Genomic DNA, 23,228 nt, shown 5'->3' with positions numbered 1-23,228 from the left:
TATTTTATACACTTTTAGAGACAATGCATATTTTAAAATAATTATGTCAAGCAATTTGTTTACGTTAAATGCTTCAAGTTATAATGAAATAAGAAGGTACAAAATATTTTGAACTCCTATATTTGCAGCAAATTCAAAATAGAAATGGAGCAAAATAGTCAGCCCCGTGTTTATGTAAGAATGCAGGTCAGATGTGGCCATGAAATAATCCAAATGGGAATTTCATGTGTTTTTTGGTTACTTATGCTATCTCAAATATACTGTGCTTTAATTTTGCCTTTGACTTTGTGAGAGATAATGATGGGGAATGCTGACTTAGGAGTTGTCCCATTTGTAAGACTGTAGAGAATAAAGACCAGCATAGACTATGCAGTTGGAATTGTGTCTAAACCAGAAAAGATGAAGGATACAGATATTCATATAATCATATTTTCCTATAAACAGTAAAAGATGGTGAAAGGTATGCAAATAACCTCTATTTTCTCCCAAGAAGTTGTTAGTACATGCCTGGTAAAATACACATTAGAAGATAGAATCTCATGGAGAAAACTTTATACCTGCTTGAGCCATGTGTAATAATGGTAACTCATAAGGAAAATGTAAGTAAAAACCTCTGAATGTGATTCTGCATTGTTTCTTTCATGACAGTGCCAAAACAGGCTATAGAGAAATGTGACTGGGTTGACTTCACCTTTTATAGTTTATTTTCCCAAGAGTCTGTGAATAACCATCAAAACTGTTCACCTTTATAGTAGAAATCTTCAGTTTCTCGACTTATCTTTCACTTATGTAACAGCTCATAGTTTCTATCATTATGATTTTGTTTTTATTGTTCTAATTTCTTGACATTCACAAAATTTGCAAAGGAATGTAATCATGCCCAGCCTATTTCTAATACCTTAGAGGCCATATGTTCTGATATTTCCATAACCACTTATATTGAGCACACTCACATAATACAAATGGAAACCCAGAACATCATATCTGGGAGACACTGTCATGCCTGCAAACAGCAAAAATACTTATTCAGATCATTTACAACTGGAAGAAGTAATTATATTATCAGTGTGCAAGACCCTGGAGGAACCTTTTTGAGGTTAGTTAAGAGGCATCCACTTTTCTTTACCAAACGAAATACAAGAAATAAGAGATTGAGTTCATGGATATCAAGAGTGGTCTTAAGACTGACTTGAGAAGCATAAGAGTTTTATCCAATGAATTATCCTATAATGTGTAGAAAAAAGAAACATTATAGCATCTATAAAATTGCATGGTAGTACACGTGTAAAGGTTATAGTTCATTATTATTTGGATATTCAGTAATACTTGGAGTATGAGAGTTCTGCAGCAAATATGTGAGGGTATCTTTTTAAAACAGAGCAATTTGTCCACCAAATGAGGTGTACAAATTGTTCAGTATGGGAAACAGTTTTTCCACAGTTTTTAGCAACATACTGGAAAATGTATTTCAATCCCATTAAAAAAGACACAATCCAATTAAAAAAGACATTTTTTAAAAGAATGAAATCTGCCATTTGTGAATTGCGTAGAGTTTTCTCTGATTGTTCCCTGCCCAACTTTTAAAATGTTGTTATTCACCTTGAAAGTTACTGTCTCTATTTCAAAGGGAAACTCTAAGAATAATCCACTTAATGCTGCAAGGCACTTGTATGATAATAAGACAAATCTTAAAATCTTATAGATAGATAGGATTGCTCTTTGCCAAAAGCCTTTATATAATAAGGGGGGGGGGGGGGGGGGGAGGTTACCAAAAAGAAGGATATTGTTTGGATCCAGAGATGGAAGAGTCTTTTCAGAACAGAATTGGTTGGAAACTTGTTTTTCTGGTATTTCACAAAATCTCTACTGAGACCTGGGGATTCAGCAAATGAGCTTGTTTTACCACAAGGCCAGCTACTTGCAGCTCCCTGAGGTGGATTTGCTGATCTTTACCTGAGTGAAGTGCTTCTACTTAGAATTTTGAAAGTGAATTCAAATCCTTGTATAGGATGATCTACCTAATTTCCTGTTTTACCTTGAAGTCTCTCAGAGAACCCATAAGAATGCAGAGTTACAGGGAACTAAGCAGGTAATTTCTCCTGCAATAACTCATCCTACAAAATGGAGCAGCAGTGCCAGTCTCAGCTGACACTGAAGAAGGGTAAATGTCTCTCCTTTTCTACTTTTAATGGCTCTTCTATCAGTGTCCAGCCAATCTGGGGAGTTCTGCAGGTGAAAGGGACAAGAAGACAGCAAGGAGATATGACATGTAACAGAATTGTACACTAGGAATAAAATCTGTCATTGTTTCTACAAGATTTATAAATTTCTCTTTAGCTTCAGTGTGCATTAAGCTTTCAGTATACATATAATACGTGTGTACAGAGACAAGCTTTACTTTCTCCTTGAAAGATGTGAAGGCAAATGATTCTGTAACTGTGAATACCCTACTTTTCTGCTGAGATATTAACAGCTTATATACATACATACTATATTTGGAACCAGTGAAGATGGGGGTCTACGCTCATTTGCATTTGTAAGAGGAGATCTTACTATTAAAATATTTGAAAATCGGTGAAATTGAAAACAAGCTTATAGTCTGAGGATCCTCCAGCAATTAAGGTACTGCATTAGGTGTTTTGATCCTAGGACTGCACAGTGGGTAGTTTTGATCAGTTTCTCCAAGCTGTACCACTGATTTGCTGATAGACCAAAGTCCATACTTTCTTTTCTTCAGGTAAATACTAGGGTAAATATATGACAGGTACATCCTGAACACTCATAAAAAATCTGAGAGCTCTTTCATGAAACTTAGGTGGAATGACAAGGCAAATATCATCTCTAGCTTGAGGAACAACTTAGTAAAGAGGGCTTGAAGCTTGATAGAGTTGCTGACCAGAAGACAGGAAACCAGAACTGACGGAATGAAGTTTCTTACAAAGTATTCAATCTATCCCATCTATCACCTATTTTTTCTGATCTGTTGCTAAGAGGTTAGGAGGTAGACAAGGTTTACAGGTATGAGTTATTGCCCACAATCAATAGTTTAAACTTTCTTGGGTCTTGGAACTATTTTTCTGAGCTACCTTACTTTTGATAACAATAGAATATTGTGGAGGAGACATCCATTCAAAAGGAAGAGAAGTACAGAGAGTACAGAGTCAGCTTTATAGCAGCTACATATAGTAACTTGTACAGTTAGATTGTCTTGGAATTGGGAAAAGCCCCTTTTAGTTTCTCTGTATATTAATTCAAACTTTTTGTTACATTGTCTCTAAAACAGCAATAGCAAAAGTATCACTTTCTGCAGGTTATAACACTTCTAAGACATGGAAAGTTCATTTTTTTTTTTATGATTTGGTGTGTGCATCTTTTTCAAATTATTTAAAAGAACAAAAAAACTCTTTATCTTTTTACCTGTGACTAAACTGGATACAATTAGTGGCAGGACCAGCATTTGCAGCATTCTCATGAGTAGTTCTCCTGGAAATGAAAAGTACTTGACTTCCCGATAGCTCATCTTATATGATCGGAGAGAAAATCCAAGGATTACACCTGAAAAGAGGGAAAGGATATCATGAGTTACTCTTCTAAAGCAGTAGTAACATATGAACACGAGTATCTGTGTAGCACTTACATGATATATTTGATTGTAACATGCAGGTTTTTTTATGCATCAAATTGCACTCCTGATTTGCTTTCTCAAATCTCAACTACATTATGATCAGTCCTTCTGAAGCAATTAAATTATTTTTCAGATCTCTTTGCAACAGATTCAAAAGGTTATTCATGTTGCTATTGTTTAAAATCTGGATTAATGTGAAAAACTGCATCTTGAGCAGTAATGAAAAGGAAACACTGCAGCCACATGCTTTGACTTCTGGGATTTTAAGTGTAATCATGTATGCAATGCATACACATACTAGCTACCAACCTTCAGAAGTCTTGTCCATGCCTGTTTACTCTGTGGGGCCTGATCCTGTAGATCTGCTTCAGATGGGATGAGATAACCAGGACAGAGGTATTTGAGAATCTTCTTGTGGTTAGGTCTTTACACAGCAAAAAAGCATCAGGAGGTAACTAGCTTTACTCATGCCTGCCTTCAGAAATGCAGGCACTTGCAAAAAAGCAGTTAATCAGGGCTGGAAGGTCTCACTGGATGATTAAGTGGTGGGTTTCATTGCCTGAGGGAGTGGGGTAAGGGAGTGCCTGGATCCATTTATCTTGCTGAGAACAGATAAATGGTGCTTGAGATATATGTACAACTGGAAGCCAGAGATGACATGTGGCTAACATGTGACAAGCTAAGCTTCTCAGCTAAAACATTGTAGATTTTGTCCTGTACTTGACACCAACTGCTTTATTTGCTTATTTGGTTAATTATTTGGTTAATTTACCCAACTAGTTACAATTTACTGAATGCTAAATGGTTTGGTGACTATCTGATGTAGGTTTTCTATATCCTGCCAGGATCTGGAACAATCCTTAGCTGTACTCAACTATCCCTCCTTCCCATTCCTAACTTCATGTTCTTTCTCACTGTCTAATATTGGCATTTATGCTAATTGTGGCTGTACAGAAAGATGGACCAGAGAATAATCCTGCTGAAAAAAATTATTTATTTTATTGGGTTAATTTTCAACCAAGTCAATTGCTTGAAGTAATTTGTTTGCATTGCTGCACAAGTGTTGGTACCTTCACAAAGGAATAGGTAGAAAAGTGCCTTGGCAAAGAGTGGTACTGCCCTTTTTGGTAGACAGGCAGACTTAGGTTTCCTAAAATTTCTTGAAACTGCATCCTCAGTGATGTTAGGCAGCAGAGCATTCAAGCTCACTTCTAGGTCATGTTAGAACTTGGATACGTCCTGAAAATGCTGTAAAACTGAACACTTTGGAAACTGCTAGTTCCAATTATTAATCACTTTGTGGTTTGGGGTTTTTTAACCATATTTTATATTGCTATATCCATACAGCATATAATATCTTCATGCCAGATATTACTAGCTAAAATATGCTGTTATGCCTCCTACACCAGCTTATTGCCATCTGCTGATGTAAGAAACAGCTATTACTCTCATGTTAACTGTCTGTCTGATCATGCTGTTAGGGAGTTCAGCAGGCTGATTAAGTTAGAGGAGTCCAGAAATGTCTTGTGTAGGGCAGCGCTCTACACAATCTCAGTGCTATAGAATAGGAGAAAAGTGATTAGAGCACAATTGGAACCAAGCATGGAGTTCACACTATGAAAGAGAGCGGTGGGGCTAGAAGACATTTGTTTTAGTCCCGTTCATGTTCTATAGACTCAGGTAGTCAAAATGCATTTTACATAAATGATTTTTTTGGGCAAAGGTAGATCATGAACTGCATAGATGAAGGGCCTCTGAATTAATCTTGATTAAAAGACCTGCTTTAGAATTTCCCTTCTTTTCAATAAGGTTTTAAATTCCACTGCAGTGTTACTGATTATTTTCTTTTTATATGGGAAACACATTTTTCAGATATAAAGAATCCATCTGGACCCTTTGTTTCTGCACTTAATGAGCTCTGCATTTTGACAACTGGATAACAAGCAAATAGAGCTAGACTGGTTTCTTACTTAGGCCACAGTCCTAATTAGTTCCGCATGAATTAATCTCTGCACTAGTACAAAGCCTCACTGAAGTTAGTAAGGGTTTCTGAGGCTGCTATAAGAGTTAGTCCTTATGCTATACTGTAAGAGCTTGATTATCTGGTCCACTACTGTCCAAACAGTACAAAGTGACTTAAGAGAGAACCAGGGTCTGAGTAGATGGCAGTTTGAATGAATGTTATTGGTAGTGAGAGTAAGTTTCCAAAGCTCCATGCAAACTTGTTGAGCCAAAAATTATTGCTTTTTTTGTCCTAAAGTGCTCTGTGCATAATTACAGGGTTGCCCAGCACTGCAGTTTACAAAAAGAATTTCTGCGATGTGGAAAAAATGTGCCTTGGTAGCATATTCGGGTGAACTGGGTCAACACCCGATAGCTACTAATTCTTCAGCCTTGATCTTAACATTGCTATTAATTTATATGCAATTGTGCCTAAGCCGTAAGAACTTTTCTCTGACTCAGTTTCCCTACTTATAAAATAGATATAGTAGTAGTTGCTTCATAGATGTTCATATAGTGATCTTAACAGTGCAAGAAGGAATTTAAGGAAATGATTTCCTCAATGTAGTCTGTGATAATAAAAGCAGAACAGCATGATTTTACTAGTCTCTCTTGACTTAGGATATATCACAATGAAACTTTATTTTCTGACTTTAAATACCTAGATACTGGATATTACATTCTGTCGGACAAAGTTTTATTAACAAAAATTAGGAACTTGAATTGGAAAAGTCAAACTTGGCAAGGTAGCTTTGACTTCTTTGAATTCTCTTCTGAGAACCAACATTCACAGGCTTTAAATAGTGAGATAACAGCATACAACAATGATTTAAAGATAGACACAATGACAAAGTATCAAAATAAAGTTGGGAAGTAAGACCTGGTAGGAGGTACTAAACCTTTGGAGGGTGTGTGTCCACGTCTGTGTGTGTGGTAAGAGTTGTAGTACTTAGCACGCTCCACGATCAAGACTGAGAAGATTAAATATTGGAGTTGGCCTTTCTCAGTAAAAGTTTCAAGTTTCTGATTAATTCTGAAAATTGTTATGAAACAAAACCTTGTGTGAAACAAGCTCGCACAACCTGTCGTGCAGGTTTCTCTCTACCCTTTGTAACAGAAAAGAACAACTAATCAACGCTATCAGAGACTGACTTCTCAAACAGTAAATGGTGTACCATTTCTGCACTGCAGGGCAAAGTAGATTTCTCAACAGAATTTGTTAGGATTTTTCTGGACAAAAATCAGTACGGCTTTTTTAAGTTAAGGAGCTGAATTCTATATATGTGTATAGTTGTGTAACAGAACCATATTGCTGAATAACTTAACACGGTTCATAATGAAGAAGCAAATCAGATTAGAGTTATAAAAAGATTTTTGAGGTTTTGTTATTAGTGATATAGGCAAATTTATGGAAAACGATTGTAGGTAATCCTGGCAACAATCAGAATAATCCTTGAACTAAACCATTTTATTGCACTTTTATACCAATGTAAATGTTCAAAATAAAATTCAATCAGCATGAATACAGTGAAGAGAGGATATAAAACTTAAAAGGAGCAGAAAGTGAAAATAATTCTTACAGTGATAGGAATGGGATGGAAATTACAAAAATGGCAGATATGATATTGGATTGCTTACTCCTTAGAGAGGAAGACATTGACGAATGGCCTAGGGTTTTCACTTCTAGACTGCAGTACCAGAAAGAAATCAATCAAGTTTCCATGTCAGGCTTTAAAAACTATGGGTATACCTGTAATTGCTAAGAAACATACCACCTTCTATATAAAATTTCTTAAATGAATTAATGTCAGTGTGATGAAGTGAGCATTAAAATCAGGGTCTTAAATAGCAAGGCAAAAATTAATACTTTTATAATACTCAGGTTTTTAGAAATAGATTTGTTATGGAGATGGTTCTTTTTTGTTTGGTTGTTTTAAAAAAAAATAAAATGTTGTAGGATCTATCAGAGTGTCATCAATTTACATATAATTTCCTAAATTGAATTTGAAAGTGAACTTTATAAAATCCTCCATGAAGAAAATGAAATTCTTAAGTTCTTAGAAAATGCCTCAGTCTCATAATGGTAGAGAGCTCTTTTACATGATTCTTTGTGTTGCCTAGATGAAATAGGTTGCACACCTACATATGGGTTTAAAACACCACATCAGTAAAAAAAAAAAAGAACCGTAACTCTTAGAAGATGAGAGACGAGGCTTTACTCAGATCTAAATGCTCATTCAAGGTCTTTAGGAAAGCCTAAGTCTATCCTCCTCCTTGGGTTACTTAGAAGAATTAGATTTAAAAAATTAATAAAGAGGATTTTTTTTTTTTTCACTACTTCAGATAATTCATAATTTTATGAGAATAAGGAAGCTCCTAATTGGCATGATGTCTTTAAGTGAACTATAGCAGCAATTTTGTTTAATAAGTGAAATCTTATGAATTTTTATGAGCTTCTGGTCTCTATCTTACTTCAGAAACAGGACTAAGACCACACCATTACTTGGAGTTCAGATTTCTTTAAATGTCCATGCTCTCTACTGCATTTTCATGCAGAAAGCAGAAAAATCTAGCAGTTTTACTTTTTAATTGATCAAAAGTCACTCAGGCATATTTCAAGAGGAAATTACTAGGTGATATACGCATGACAGTGCAAGAACTGCCTTTTCCGTATTAATGTTTGCCAGTTCAAAAAGAACACACCCATAAGAGTTAAATACACTTCTGCTTTTTACCAGTAAATCTCAAAACACTGTCAAATGAGGTCTGTATCAATATCCTTGTCTTTAATAGATGAGGTACAGACTTACTTTTTCTTTTCCAGGGAAATAGAAAGAGCAAGAAATAGAAGACTTCCTAACAACTGGAAAAGAACATCTTAAACTAGGTAGAACCGTGCACTAAAGTAACAGCTGTTAATAGTGCTCTTCTAGAAAAACTTTGTAACCAGCAGGCAAATAACATTTTGTTCTATAACAGAAATTGGGCTAAAGCCAGTAACAGAATCAGGCTCTTACCAGTTTAATGGGACATTGTATATTTTTGTTAGCTGCACAGTCATTTCATTCTTATGTTCCTGCAGAGCTCTGGAATGAACGCTTTTGTTCTTTGGGCCATTTGTTTCTGCTTAATTTACCATTTTGTTCTGACACCTTTTTTTCTAACAACCAGTTTCAAATAAGGCTGCAACTGTATTTACTTGAGACAGACAGGTAAATAACTTTTCTAGTGATAAGAAATACTTCAAGTTGCCGACAAAATCACAATTGTTCTTAATCTCTTCCTTTGCTTGCCACAAGAACCACTGACTCACCGATTCACTTGTATGCTTTTGATTTTAATCTTTTTTTTTTCATAGTTTTATACTGAACTTTCTCCCCAGCCTCACCCGCCTTGCATATCACCTGCTCTTTCCTTACTTTCTGTTTTTCCTTATGTAGGTAGGGAGGTATGTACCCTTTGATACTGTTTTGTTAAACATAAATACTACATACTTAACTGAAATATTCAATACCTAAATACTGCAGCAGACTTTTTTTGTGATTGTTATGTTACTTTTACCAATTTTATCTCTTAGCTCTTATTATGCTATGCATTGTTTAGTAGCTAACTGCTTTTTTTTGCTCAATTCATTTAATTTAGGACTGCAGCAGAGTTACTGCTCTTAAGCATTTGAGAACTGCTTCTGGTATTATATAGACACTGTGCTGCCTTATTATATCTCTGACATTTTTCATCCTAAAGGTGTAAGGCTATGACCCTCCTTAAAGGTCCTTCACACAAAGTATATTTGATGCGATAACTTAAGAAGTGCTTTATGAGTCTTTATTCAAAAAAAGGAGAAATGCCCTTGGTTCAGGCTCTTTTGTCCAAGTCCTGCAGTACGAAAACGACTAAGGTAAGGAAGGGAATATATGGCATCAAACTGAGGGGATAATGCTGTGGAAAGCACAAAATTGCTACAGCTAGTAAGAGACTACAATTTTAACTGGTCTTTTTTATAGAATGGAATGGTATGGAATGGTATGGAATAGAATTAGAATAGAATAGAATAGAATAGAATAGAATAGAATAGAATAGAAAAATTCTCCATTGGAAGAGACCTACAACAATCATCTAGTCCAACTGCCTGAACACTTCAGGGCTGACAAAAAGTTACAGCATGTTATTAAGGGCATTTTCCAAATGCCTCTTAAGCACTGACAGGCTTGGGGCATTGGCCACCCCTCTCGGAAGCCTGTTCCAGTGTGTGACCACCCTCTCAATAAATAAATGCTTCCTAACGTCCAGACTAAATCTCCCCTGGTGCAGCTTTGAACCGTTCCCATGTGTCCTGTCACTGGGTACCAGGGAGAAGAGCTCAGCACCTCCTTCTCCACATCCCCTCCTCAGGAAGCTGTAGGGAGCAATGAGGTCACCCCTAGGCCTCCTTTTCTCCAAACTAGACAAACCCAAAGTCCTTACTTCAATGCACTTGTACTTGTCTGATACTGAGATGAGCTTATTTGGGTGCTAAACCAGGGAGGAACTATTTTTCGCTGGGTTCGATTTCTGCCAGATTAATTCCCTGGACAGGTTTACTGTTGTACTAGATGATGGTGGTGCTGGTGTGATGGCAAAGTAGGAAAGCAAACATTTGGGGTTGGAAATATGCAGCCAGAGACAAATGTAGGACTGGCTTAATCAGTAACAAAAACATACCCTTAAGCAACCAGTTAGTCTTCCTATGGCAATTCAGAATTGGAGCTAATACATAGCTTAAAATTCCTTAAATGCTCTTCTTCTGAGGCTGAATTTAGAGCAAATGTTTTCTGCATGAACTTGCTCCTCTGTTTCAGACATGAAGAAGACGAAGCATTGGTTGGCTTAACAAACTAGCTGTTACTCCTCTACAGCTCTCTAATCTGACATCAACCCAGCAGAGAATCTCACATGTATAGGTGTATATATTTTTGTGTGATATGTTCCTTCTCTTTTAACTGGATGATGCCAGTGCACTAGAGAGCCTAAGGCCCTGTGCTCTAAGTACCTCTTATAGGTGGCTATATTGAAGCAGAATATGGGCTAATTTGGACACAAATAGCTGCCTCTCCTTTGTTTGAGAGATATCATGAGAGGGGGCATAGGAGAAGTACCGTAGAAAAGCTAGATATCTTAGACGTCACTGGGATGCAGAGGATCCCAATAATATGATATATTGAGGTATGGGATGGTTCTAGCAGCAAAGTGATACCTTACAACTTGTTGACTTAATTCTGTTGGGAAGAATAAAACACGTATCTACTTATTTCAGGATGCACTGTACTTACTCTGAAAAAATGGACTACCCCTGGTAGTTCTGGATGGCACATACTGATTTGTGGCAGGCCCGACACTTGCTGGGAGTGGTAAAGTCACTGCTCACATGCTACAGAGTCTACCGTGCATGCACACTTGCCCTCTGGGGCTCTCCAAGACTTCCACATATCAAGCAATTTAGCTGAAACTCCTGCCTCAATTAAGCTGTGAAAGATCAGAAAACAACAGGCAAAAAAAGCCTCCAATTCCACCTAGACAGAATTCTGAGCCTGTAAAAAGAGACACATCCAAAGAAAAGCAAATATGTAGTGAAGTAAGAGTTACACTAACGTCAAAGAGTTGCTCCCTGCATCAGAAGAGAAGTCAGTGCTCTCAGCTATACTGAGGAAAGACAGAGCGGCAGCGCTGCATTTACTCTGCCTCTGGAACATGTGCCTCCTGAACCGGACCTGAAGATTTGCTTTATGCAGTGAGAGCTATTACCTTCCAAAAGAATCACACCAGACTTCTAACATCAATATTCAGTTACAATTTGCAGAGATCCAGAGGCACTTTGTAATATTCATGGTGAGTCTGAAGATGTAAGGAAGAACCGATGTAACTAAGGAATGAGTAAAATCACTTATGAGGTGCTGCCTAAACAAGGATGCTTCTTATACCAAACTGAGGATATAATGGCATCTGAGTGCTCTTCAAAAGTTTTTAAAAAAATCACTGAAATCTGTCCTTTGCTACTTCTTGGCTCCAGTGTTACACTCATACATTTTTTTCCCTTCTCTCTCTAGTTATTAGGTTCATTTGCCCTTCTATTCCAATTAGGAGGTAATTTTCTTCCTTTGAGAATGTGTCCAAAAGATTGTTTTCTTTTTATCCAACTTATGCTTCTCTACTTGCCTTCAAATTTTTTCTTATTTTTTTCCTTGCTTTCCCTGAATTGTTTCTATATTTATTTATCATCTTTGATTTCTCTTTTGTTGTTATTTGTAAGACAAGAAATTGCAGGACATTTGTGGAGGATTTGGAATGAAGAAGAGTTTTCATTGCTGGCCCTATCTTTATGGAATAGGGACATTATTTCTGATTTCATCCTCAAACAAAAGACTATTGAAAGACAAACTACTCCTAGTTTATGTATTCTTATTAGTTTCTGAGCTATAGAAAAAATATTTTTGATGCAAAAAATAACAAACAATTCCATCAACATTCAGGAATTCTCTCTTACTATGCATATAAAAAAGATCAGAAATTCACAATATGTGCCAGATTATATTTCATGAAGTATTATTTAGAATTACGGTACTACTCGGTGCTTTACAAAGTTACTCTAATAAGTATTTTTTTAATGCCTGGGTTTACTTTGCTGCTTCACCTTCTTGACTAATGCTAATATTTTTCCTTGCATAAAGAATAGTTCCTAACAGATAAGAAAGCTGCTCTCTTAAAGTTTACATAGTTCCTTTCTTACCTTTACATTTCTTTCTTTCCTGTTTTTCCTCAACTGGAAGCTAACATAGTCCTTAACAGCACTGAATTCTGTTTTCTCTACTACAGTTTCAGCTGCCCATCTGTATTATTTAGTATTTTTACAGTATAGTAACACTGAGGAATCACAGTCAATGAGACGGAGATCCCTCGGTGCCAAGAACTTTGTGCAAACATGTTCGGAAAACAGAGCTCTAGTCTGAAAAACTTCTAGTGTAGTTTAATGGAGAGCCTGAGGTTAGAGCTTGATAGTTGCCTTTATTTGTTTTGGTTTTTTTTTTTTTTTTTAATTCCACCTTAGACAAAACAGCCCATTGTAGGCTCGGGTTCCTTAATATGTAGTTTTACACATAATTTGTGGGACATTCAAATTATGCATTAATATCTCTATGGAGCTAGCCCAACTTTTCATTCCTACAAAACCACCTGTTAGCTTAGTGCTGATAGTCTAAATCTGTAACTGAGATGTTTGCTGCTGAGGATTAAGTATTTTGTTGAATCAAGATATGCCTACTCCAGAACCATTTGTGTCATGGAACATAAGTCACGTGGCAGACTTTGTAAAAGATTTTAAAGAATCTTTTTTATCCAGTATCTTGCTGACACACAGTAACAACCTGGACAGACTGAGAGGAAGCATTTCCTGTTGTAGAAGACAAGACTTTTGCCGTATCAGGTGTAAGCATTACCAGAATGCTTTATTTATGTTTGATTTATCATTCAGTGAATTCTTCTGATAAGGAAATCAGGTTCATGACTGAAATTCATGTAATCATGTTACCATCTTTTTAAAAAGATTCTACAATTCTTTCAGCCCCTAGCTGTCTGATTTTTTTTAGTTGAGCCACTTCATCTTTAAAAACCTCAATATGACCATGAAACTATTCATAACTAGAATCTTCCATCTGTTTAGTTTACTGATCAACAGCCTCTTTCAACACATGAATATCCAAAAGTGTTTTCTTTCAGTTCATTAAAAAGACTTAACTCACCTGAAGGATATGTTGTAGCATAGATTAATTTAGACGTAACCTCCATATGAATTATGATGCATCTCTTCTCACTGTTAGATGTTATTCAGAACGGCAAAATTTCCCTATCTATCCCTATCCCTTTGTCACAAAAATAGCAAAGGAAAACTGGCACCTGGAACAATACTTAATTGCATAGTAAGTACCTGAGTCCAAATTCTGACCTTCAAAGTCCCTCTAGATAAAAAAGCTTAGTTCTGGAATCTATAAAGTTAATGGGCACTTCTCCATTTGTTTTGTAAGACTCCTCATTTCTCACCATTTCACTTGTGTTTTTTTCAGAATTCCATGACCTAAACATCTATTTGCCTAATTCCAGGCTAAGCCCTGGGGATCTAGAAACTGAACACAACTGACACATGCATGCAGAGAATCACTTGGATTTGGGATGACCCATGTGCCTGTTCCTGCTCAAAGGATTACTTGACAACCTGGGGCTCCCTGTTACAGATGAGTGTTTTAGCCATTAGGTTAAAATATCATGCCACCTCTTGTTCCCTTGGCATATGTATTTTCCTTTAGAAGACTTGCATTTCCTTCTGCGTGATGACACAACTTGGAAAGGAGTGGTGGAATTGCATCCTCCTGTAACTTGCCGTTTGAAAGGAAAAGAGTAACGCAATTCCTCAAGCACTGCTGACACCATTCCCAAGGTGAGGGCTCTTGTGCTTCTGCATCTTGACTGGGTGAAAATATCTGGCTGGTCCTGACTCATTCAGAAAAGAGTGGGAGTAGGAATGCAAACCTGTTTGTTTGCTGGGTTTTTTTTTACCTCCTAGCAAGTTTTAGGCAGTTATATGTTTAGCTTGTGGACTTCTGGTGTTACCTCTTTGAGCGTCCTAGCTCCTGCTCATGCACTGAAAAGACACCCATCTCTTGAGATTTGGATTCCATATGCAGCTTGCTTTTCTTGACATCAAAATATAAGCAGTAACCTTATTTATCAACTGTCTTTGGTTAGTACTCCGAGGAATTGGGAGGATGGAAGGAGGATATACACAACTAATGTGACTACATGGATTATTTTGTGCAGTTATGGTTCCAGACACCTGATTTTTTTTTAACAAAATGTAAGAAAATAGAGTCAGTATCTTTCAGCTGCTGATGTAGAAGTCAATGCTACAGTAGAAATTAACACAATGCCTACATTTGTATATTATTTTTTAGCATCCTTATTAACATCCAGAAGGTCTAATTTCTTTATTTAACTCTCTTTAATTTTTGATTTCTTTGTATAGTTTTTCAAATGCACTTTATCTTGGTTCACATAAAAAGATAGGTATTTTATAAAAACATTTTTTCTTTGGTATCATAAGGTCCCCAGAAACTTTTACGTGCCTCGTTACTTCAAGAAATGAAGTGAGAAATTTAAGCCACATGAATGAAAGTTTCAGGAATTCGTAAACAACCGAGCATGCCATCGTCAGCTACACCTTCACTGTGGCCAACTCAAAAGCATTCCAGTGCAGATGACAACTCATTTTAGCTTTACAATAGCTAGGGTGCTAGTAAGGATCTAACAACATCAAACATTTACTCAGCATACAAATCATTGGCACCTTGCTTATGATTTTGTACTACTTTGCAGTCACCATAGTGATTACGGTGCACGCCTATTGAAAAGTGGAAAGGACTGGCAAGCCCTAATACTAGTTCATTTGATGCTGAAACATCTTTTTAGTTCCCTTTGATGCTCAACAGTAAATTTTTTTTTACAGTCTTTGAGAAGACCACTGTTTCTGTTGCAACATAGCTTTGATAGCGTGATCACCATATTTTACAGGCATTTGGGGAATTTTCCTGTAAAATCTCTGAGAAACCATGTAAACATCCTAAATGTCTCATGCAGTTACTATCTTGCATTCCACCCAGGACAGCCTTAAAATCTGCATTGTAAGAAGTGGTATTACATAAATAAGTTTAAATTTAATTTCTAGAACGAGTTTTGAGAATTTCACTTCCTTTTCACAAGCTGTAGGCAGAATGCAGTGATTGTATGTTTCTCTGGATTGTTTTATGACCACTCAGACATACTACTTTTGAGTACCACTTTGCAAGTCTACTGATTTGAAAATTTAGAGCAAATAAAATGGTAGTAAGGTTACATTGAGCATGTTTTTTATCTTTACTGAGCATATAAGCACAACTGCTGTCTCCGGAATGCACAATTGTTATTCACAAAGTAGACAAATTTATTGTTGTTACTCAGTGTCACATATGGCAGTCCAACAACCACTGCTGTTTCATTTCAGTATTACCAGAGTGTACACTAAGAAATTAAGACTGTGATAATAAATTAACATAAATTTATTTTGCAAGTAACCGCTACACTAGCGTACTGTTCATATTTCGCAGTCTGACTTTTATTACTAGCTACTTAATAGCAGAATTAAAGTTCTTTTTAGTTCTATTCTCCTTTTTGAAAAGGATCATCTCCTTTGAATTTTCAAGTGTTACTCTCAATCTTACAGTGTCTGTTTATGTTTTTTCCCCCAAATTATAACTATTTCTTAACTTATAAAAGAATTCAGGTCTTGCTTAGCATTTTTTTCAGAATATTACTAATTAGGATGGTTTTATCACTCAGTGACAAAACAATTGTGTTGGGTAGGTTCTTTAGGAGAGCACTGGGACAGAGGCAGTCTCTGAGTTCAGCATAAATAGAATTAATTTCTCCTTAGCTGTCCCCAAACTGTCTTGATTTTCTTGTATGTATCTTAATCTGTATGGTATCACATTTCTCTCTTCATGTTTTAACATAATCTTTCACCTAGGACTCACCTCCCACAGCTTTTTCTCCTATAGTGATGGATCTTTGCTTTGTTCTCATGCAAATTTTACCAAGGATGCCTTAGGCACTGTCATCGTGTTCATTGTCAGGGTGTAATGGGGTCAAATACCCTTCTCTGGGTATGTCAGCCTCCATCTTCAATGGATACAGAGGATCTGCCAGTAGCAGAAAAGATGTCACTTCAACACACAAGAGACGGTCTTTTCTGTGGGTGTTATCCAGGACTCTGTCTACCTATGAATTACACACTAGTACCTCTTAGGGCTCATTTTAAACTATTTTTCAGACAAGGAGTGTGTTGAGACAGGCGAATTAGCTACTCTGCGCAGATTTTCACTGCTCACATATTTTAGTAGGTGTGGGGATGTTATGCCTTCTGTATCATGAAGAATCATCTGCAGACTTTGCTTAACTCTTTGTTTTTTCAGGGACATGGGGACATTAGCAATGCCTTCACCTCTCCTTGTCTTCTTCCTGTACTTTTAACTAGTTTTTTTAATAAAGGCGTTGGAAAGTTTTGGAATCTTATATATGGTCAATGCTGTGGTAGAGCAGATGCTGTATGGGCCAATTTAATTTCACATCTATTGTGAGATTGCCCGCAGTTACAGAAGACTGGGTTCGGAGACAGAGCCAGCCCTGCGCTCCCTTTGGTGGACAGGTAACCAGAAAACAGAACAGGATCCATCCCCATCCCCCTTGAAAGTCCCACTGGACAACTGCAGCATATAACTTCGGCAGTGTAAAGAGGATTTAAGCAATGATCTGGAGCTATAATGGCTTCATAACTATGTAAAAACTGCTTTTTATAGTACTCGCTCCACAGCCTTCCTCTACTTCTCTGAGCTCCTCAATTAAAACAGTATTTCTCTGTGAACAGCTTCTGAGGATCTCTGCTCAGCAGCTCTGTGTGTCTCGATCTTTCCTTCTGTACAGCTTCAGAATCCACAGGAGATTCTTTGGCATTTAGGAGTCCTGCCAGAGTAAAGTCTGGACTCCTGTGGCATTTTTGGAAAATGGGAGGTAAGCAGCAGAGAATCAAGACAGTCTGATGAAGGAAGGGTATCTGAAAGGAAGGCATTTTGGGGACAGGATGATGGAGCTAAGTAGCGTGGGAGAGAGGGCACTGCCTGAGATTTTGCCAGTAATTTGGCTAGCACTTCAAAGTTCGTAAGACTTCCTGCAGATTTTCCATGAGCCACCATGACCCCAAACCTACCTTAAATTGCTCCTGGTCATCGTGACACTCTGAATTTACCAGTGGTCAGCTTCCCAAATTCGGCTCACATAATTGTTCCCATCTATTTGCTCTTGCCAAGATCCACAGCAGAAAACTAATATAATATTTCTAGGTGTACCAGAAGAATCTGAAAAACTGCATCACAACTCACTTATTGACCAAGTTTCTCAAACTTTCTTAAAGGACTTGGAAGCAGTTTAATTTTCACTAAAAATAACAACAGCTATGACAACGATGTTGTGCTAGACGGACCCTACATATGCAGAACATGAAGTCAGAAGGACCTTTCTTGAGGGTTTGGGGAAATGGAGAAGAGTGCTAAGTGATTCTCAACATGCATTATATCTTTTTGCATATTTCTCATTAGGTTTCTAAAGACTAATTGGTTTTGTATCGTAGCAGCTAATGAATTCAGTGCAGAATCATAAGTAACAGCAGAAGTTAGGGTAAATGTTGCCTATATTTCTTCTTTATCATGTGAATGCCAGAAAATGCCTCCCTGCAAAATATCGGTATGCAACACAAATGCATGTTGCAGCTACCCACTCCATGATGAAGTGCATGTTTTCACAGACACAAACTCAAGTGCCTGTTATAAACTACAGTCCTGAAAGTGGGCTAAGATATATGGTCCTATCCACTTAACCTTTACCAGCATCAATCCTCCTCATCAAAGAAATCGGAAATGCTCTATTAAATAGGCTTTTTCATGTCAGCCCCTTGACAAAGGAGGCCTGAAAGAAATGTTTCTGAAGAAATGTTGCTCTCTTTAAAGCTAAATTTCTGTTTTTCCTGAGTTTAGTCTGTATGAAAATTGCTGGACTGACAGCCCCAAAAACTGATGTTATCTGTCTGTTTAGATTACAGAGAGCATTAAGCATCATTTCTTGTAAACGATTTCAACCCTGGCCTGAGTATAGTTTGGTTTCCACCTACACTCGCATCCAAGTGTCTCTGAGGAAACAGACAGTGGTGCTAATTGGTGGGTTTGTTTTGCAATGTTGATTACTGTCTACAAGGAAAGGGATCAAGCCCACCACCTAATTTTCCACAGATCACCAAACAATTGAGAGACTATAACAATTTAATCCTTGACAAACTAGACAGATGGAGTTCAACTGCTGAGTGATTTCCAAACTCTTTATCCCTACTTCTGAATATTTCCGCAAGAGCAAAAAACTCTCCAAATGCCCAAATCTTACCTTTTTATGAGCTACCAACTGTAAACTTACCGTTCTAATCATATCTATACTGTAAAATTACACCACAAATAACAAATGTGAGAAAATTTTGGAGTATTCTGTCGTAGTAACGAGAAGACATTTTTCCACATATTGCACCAGATATGTCTATAGGTTCATGAGCAGAATTTGAGCAGCCGGCTCATCCTAGGCTGCACATTTTCATGAGTTCTCCAACTTGTTTTCCAGCCTTACTGGCGCTCTGCCTTTGCTGTAGGTGGTAGTGGAGCTGTGGGCAGACGTTTGTCACTAGTCATCTAAAGCTAATTGGAACATGCAATAACAGTAAAAACACTTGTCCAGCCTACATTTTTGTTCCCACATTGCCACATTTATAGGAGTGACACTGGAGCTAGATGACAGTGAAAAAATTGCAAGAGAACATTGGTCTTGTGCAGTATAGACAGGCGACAATCTAAGAATTTCATTCCTTTGAGGTTGGAAAGTGTTTCAAAACCTGTATAATTTGTTCTGCCTTTCCAGACCATTTCAGATAAAATGACCAAACTTTTTACCCCTGATATTAATGGGGTTTTTGCATTGAACAAATTCTTATTTAGGAATTAAAAGCACTTGTAATCAAATACTGTTGATGAACAGGAGAAACTCGCATTTCTGTTATAGCAACACTATTTATTTTACCAATACGAAAATTAATATAGTTGTCTCCCAGAAAAAAAACATTAAACCTGAAATTCATTTAAAAGAACCCTACACATGTGGTATCAAGCAACAATAATGCTAAAGCCCTAAAATTTTAGTTGTTAAAAAAGCTGTAGAAACATAGCAAGCAGATTTATATGGAACAGTGCTATCAAGCACATTAGGGCCTACATAGGTATAGGATATATACCCTTATCTGTAAATGCTAACATTTGGGTTTTCATGAGCAGATTTCACAGAAATTGGAAAATAAAAATGAAAGAAGTACAGTAAAGCCATAATGTTCTTGCTCACAGTATAAAGAATGGTATTTCATGAAACATTTGGTGTCATTTAGATAATCTGTAGTTAAAGGAAAATTACCAAAAGTGATCATGTAATTATGTAAGGGAAAACTTGTTTAAAAATTTGTATGTTTTTCTCAGAAGATTCTCTTTCTAATGTAAATCCAAATTGTTTAGCAATATTTTAAATTTACATTTTCGTGCATTCCAAATCTAAATGCTGTTTGATGTCCTAGATTCCTCTCCGTATACTTTAAAAAGGCATTTAATCAGGTGCTATCTTGCAGTCCTTTGAATAGGTAGCATTGTCATTGTTGCCCCAATTGCATCTGAAAGATGCATGTGTAAGATTGCAAGTGACTGAGAAAGTGTAAGCTTGTACTTAGGTTTGATTGTTTTGTTTTTATCAAAGGAAAGCTGAAAAGATTGGGGCCCTAATACACACCTTTGCATAGAAATGTCACTTCATTTCATTCATTGAGGATTTCTGTTTGTCATTCCAATTTTCAGAGATTAGGTAAATAAAAGTAACATCCTGAGCATTTTGCTGCATCTGGCTTTGGTATAAAAAGATTTCATTGAAAAAATTCAATTCAGTTATTTTATCTGATTCTTTACGAGAAGAATCCATAAACCAGCTGATTTTTTTCACCAAAACTCTCCTTAGGAATACTAGAATAATTCAACATCACTAAGCTTCAACATGCAGCTGTCAAAGCCAAAACTCTCCAAGCCAGAACATTCTTATCAATGCAGAAGAATTTGGCATCTCATTTGTAATGCAAATCACTCAGGCAAATCGTCATTGTCAAATGCACTGGAGAACAGAATATTCCTATTGAACAAATTACTCACCAAGAATCACAGCAACAACGGTGAAGAGCACAAAGGCATTCCTCAATAAATAACTTTTAACATCATCCTTTGTTATGCTCTGCACTTTTTTTTTAGCCAAAAGTGTACGTTTCCGGACTCCTTGTTGAATGCGTTCCATCCTACTTCCAGTTTTTGGATCTTCTCCGTTACCTTTAGTCATCTATCTTGAAGCAAGTTTTCTTTTACAATTAACTTCTGTCAATATCCCTTCAAAAAACAGAAGACTCCTTTCTGTGGGAGGTACTGGCGAAACCTGCAAGACAAGAAATACCAAATATTGTAATAAGATTTTAGAGGAATGATTAGCCTTATGTTTGCACGGAAGCAAATATTCTTCATGTTTCAGTAAAACTTACATTATTTGTACTATCGAAGTTGTTGCTTGCAGTTTTTAATAAATAGCCTCAATGACTGTTAAAGAACTCTTTGAAAGAAGGAATATATGGACTGATCAGATATGTGTACTGTGTCTTCAGAAATTAATCTGAATTGCTGTCCTGCTGTAAAACCCAGGAGTAATTTTTTTTTTTGCCGTTGCTAGAGATATACTAACGTAAAACTAGTACAATTCATAGAAGTGTAAGGTGCTATAATGTTTAAAACTATCTGTTAGGTTTGCTTTTCATCTGTTTAGCAGGCCAATTTTATCTGAAAAAAATTCTAGCTCACCTTCACATTAACCATTGGAAAGAAATATTTTGCTTACACTGGTATGTTTAAAATGTTCTGCATTTCAGATGGTTTTAAATGGTTGAATGCATTGACTGAATTCCTCTTTTTCACATGGCAAAATGCAGCAGGAATAGTTTATTTATCCCTCAACCACTATTTAGAAGATATGCTTTTGACAGTTTTATGTTGATAACATTCATCTTTGAAGTGTATAAAATATTCAGAGCACATCTGTATAACATCAGAAGTTATATCCCACTTAGCTTGTCGCTTCAGACTGTAATATAACTCCACATTGCAAAGTAATGCTTAGCTTGGCCTGACAGCAATTATGGGGATATAATCTGATTTTAAGAAATCACGCTCTGAATCAACTTTAAAATGGTTTAATATTAAAAATCCTTCATTAAGACTTTTTTTGTCTCTCTCTTTTTTTTTTTTTTTTAGCTGCTTGGAATGAATTCATTTAATAATGAAGCCACACAAAGGTATTTTTTCAGACCAAGAATCCCATTTTCTGAGGACTTAGTTAACACACTGGCATGTCTTTTTAAAGAAATTAGAAATTAATACATGGGTAGAGCTAATTGCTTCCACTGAAATCTCTCCATTATGCACAGTCCCACTCTAACATCTTAGCTTTAATAAATATAGTGCCTAAATACCTTTTTTTAGCAAGTACTTAGAATATAAATACACAGGGTTTTCAGGCAGCTTGTTTTAAAGCAAATACCATGTTGTAACAAATTAATTTTTATGCGATTTGATCGCTGCTTCTACCATATGTTTCAAGATTGGCACCTTAGTGCAATATTCTCTCCGAATTTTAATGGTATGCTATATGCTTTGCTTCTCTAGAGAGCGGAAACGTTCTGAGACTGAGCTGGATGTTTAAATTAGTAAGTATTTTAGCTTGGACATGACTACTGTGTGTGAGCAGGACTTTTTTTTCAGAATAATTAGTTGTAGTATTTTATAAAAAAAAAAAAAAAAAAAGATTCGTTTACAGTGCCTTTTCTTTCTAAGATGATTAATGCAGCTAATCTGTCCTTTATAACTTACATTTAGACCGAGAAACAACAGGGGTACAGCCAGAAGGATCGTTACATGAAGTAAAACACAGAGGCAGAGAGTGAAAAATTGAGGCTTCGTACTCAAAACCCACCAAACGAAAGGAGGGGCTCACCTTTTCAGACCTTCGGTACTCTAGGAACGGGGCGGTGGCAGGTACGGGGGGGGTTTCCCAGCAGATGCGACAGAGCTGCGGAGCTGAGCGAGCGGGAGGCAGAGAAAACTGACAATCTGCATGTGCTCCGGAATACAGCAACTTACTATCACTGTAACTTAAGGAAAGGGGAGGAGACTGCTCGCCCAACTCTGGGGAAAAAAAAAAAAAAAAAAAAAAACAACCCAACCAAAAAAAACCCAAAACACCCACATCAGAAGAGAGGGGAAAGCTGAGCTGCTGGAATATTGATTAGTCCTGTCACAGTGAAAGCAGGGTCACTTTCTTTGTTTTTCCTTTTAGACCACTTTCACGCTTTGTCAGTTCAGCTTCGTTAGAAATGCAAAATCAGAACCCAGGAAGAATTGAAGGATCACACACACACACAGAGCAGGGGAGGCTGCAGGCGCTTCTTCATTAAATATTCCAGACTGGAAATCTGAAAAGCCTGAACATAATTATATAACACTATTCCTGTGCTTTTTTAATTAAATGGTAAAATATGTGAGCATGCTAGTTTTGTTCTAAAAAGGGACATGATGTGAAGTTATCACGTATTTTCTAATTCGTAAAGACAGTTATTCATGGTGTACTCTTCCCAGGGTGGGGAACCAGACATATCTCTCAGAAGCAACTGGAGCATTATCAAGAATAGAGAAAAACATAATCAGCTATAATTCTTTGTATGTTTCTTGTAGATATTCAAAAACACGATGAGACTTGCCTCTTGTTTAGCAATTCAAACTCACTGGTACTAAGCGCCATTCAGCCTGTTTCAATAGCATGGAATGAATGCTGA

At 36.8% G+C, this 23,228-nt stretch overlaps 1 protein-coding gene across 4 annotated transcripts in view; it reads right to left on the bottom strand.

The window, feature by feature from the left end:
* SLC1A3 (solute carrier family 1 member 3) overlaps positions 1-20,692 on the bottom strand; it is a 61,840-nt gene extending 41,148 nt beyond the window's left edge. For 3 of the 4 annotated variants that reach the window (XM_074166837.1, XM_074166838.1, XM_074166840.1), the window contains exons 1-2: positions 20,512-20,692; positions 3,418-3,555 (exon numbers count right to left, since the gene is read on the bottom strand). In XM_074166837.1, the coding sequence (XP_074022938.1) occupies positions 3,418-3,555; positions 20,512-20,692 (319 nt within the window). The remainder of the gene's footprint in view (positions 1-3,417; positions 3,556-20,511) is intronic. The other variant, XM_074166839.1, reaches the window with a different exon arrangement.
* Positions 20,693-23,228: the final 2,536 nt, after the last annotated feature.

This window comes from Numenius arquata, chromosome Z (genome assembly GCF_964106895.1).
Source record: "Numenius arquata chromosome Z, bNumArq3.hap1.1, whole genome shotgun sequence".
NCBI lineage: Eukaryota > Metazoa > Chordata > Aves > Charadriiformes > Scolopacidae > Numenius > Numenius arquata.
Note: the sequence above shows the minus strand (reverse complement) of the source record. Positions and strands in the feature narration are given on the sequence as shown.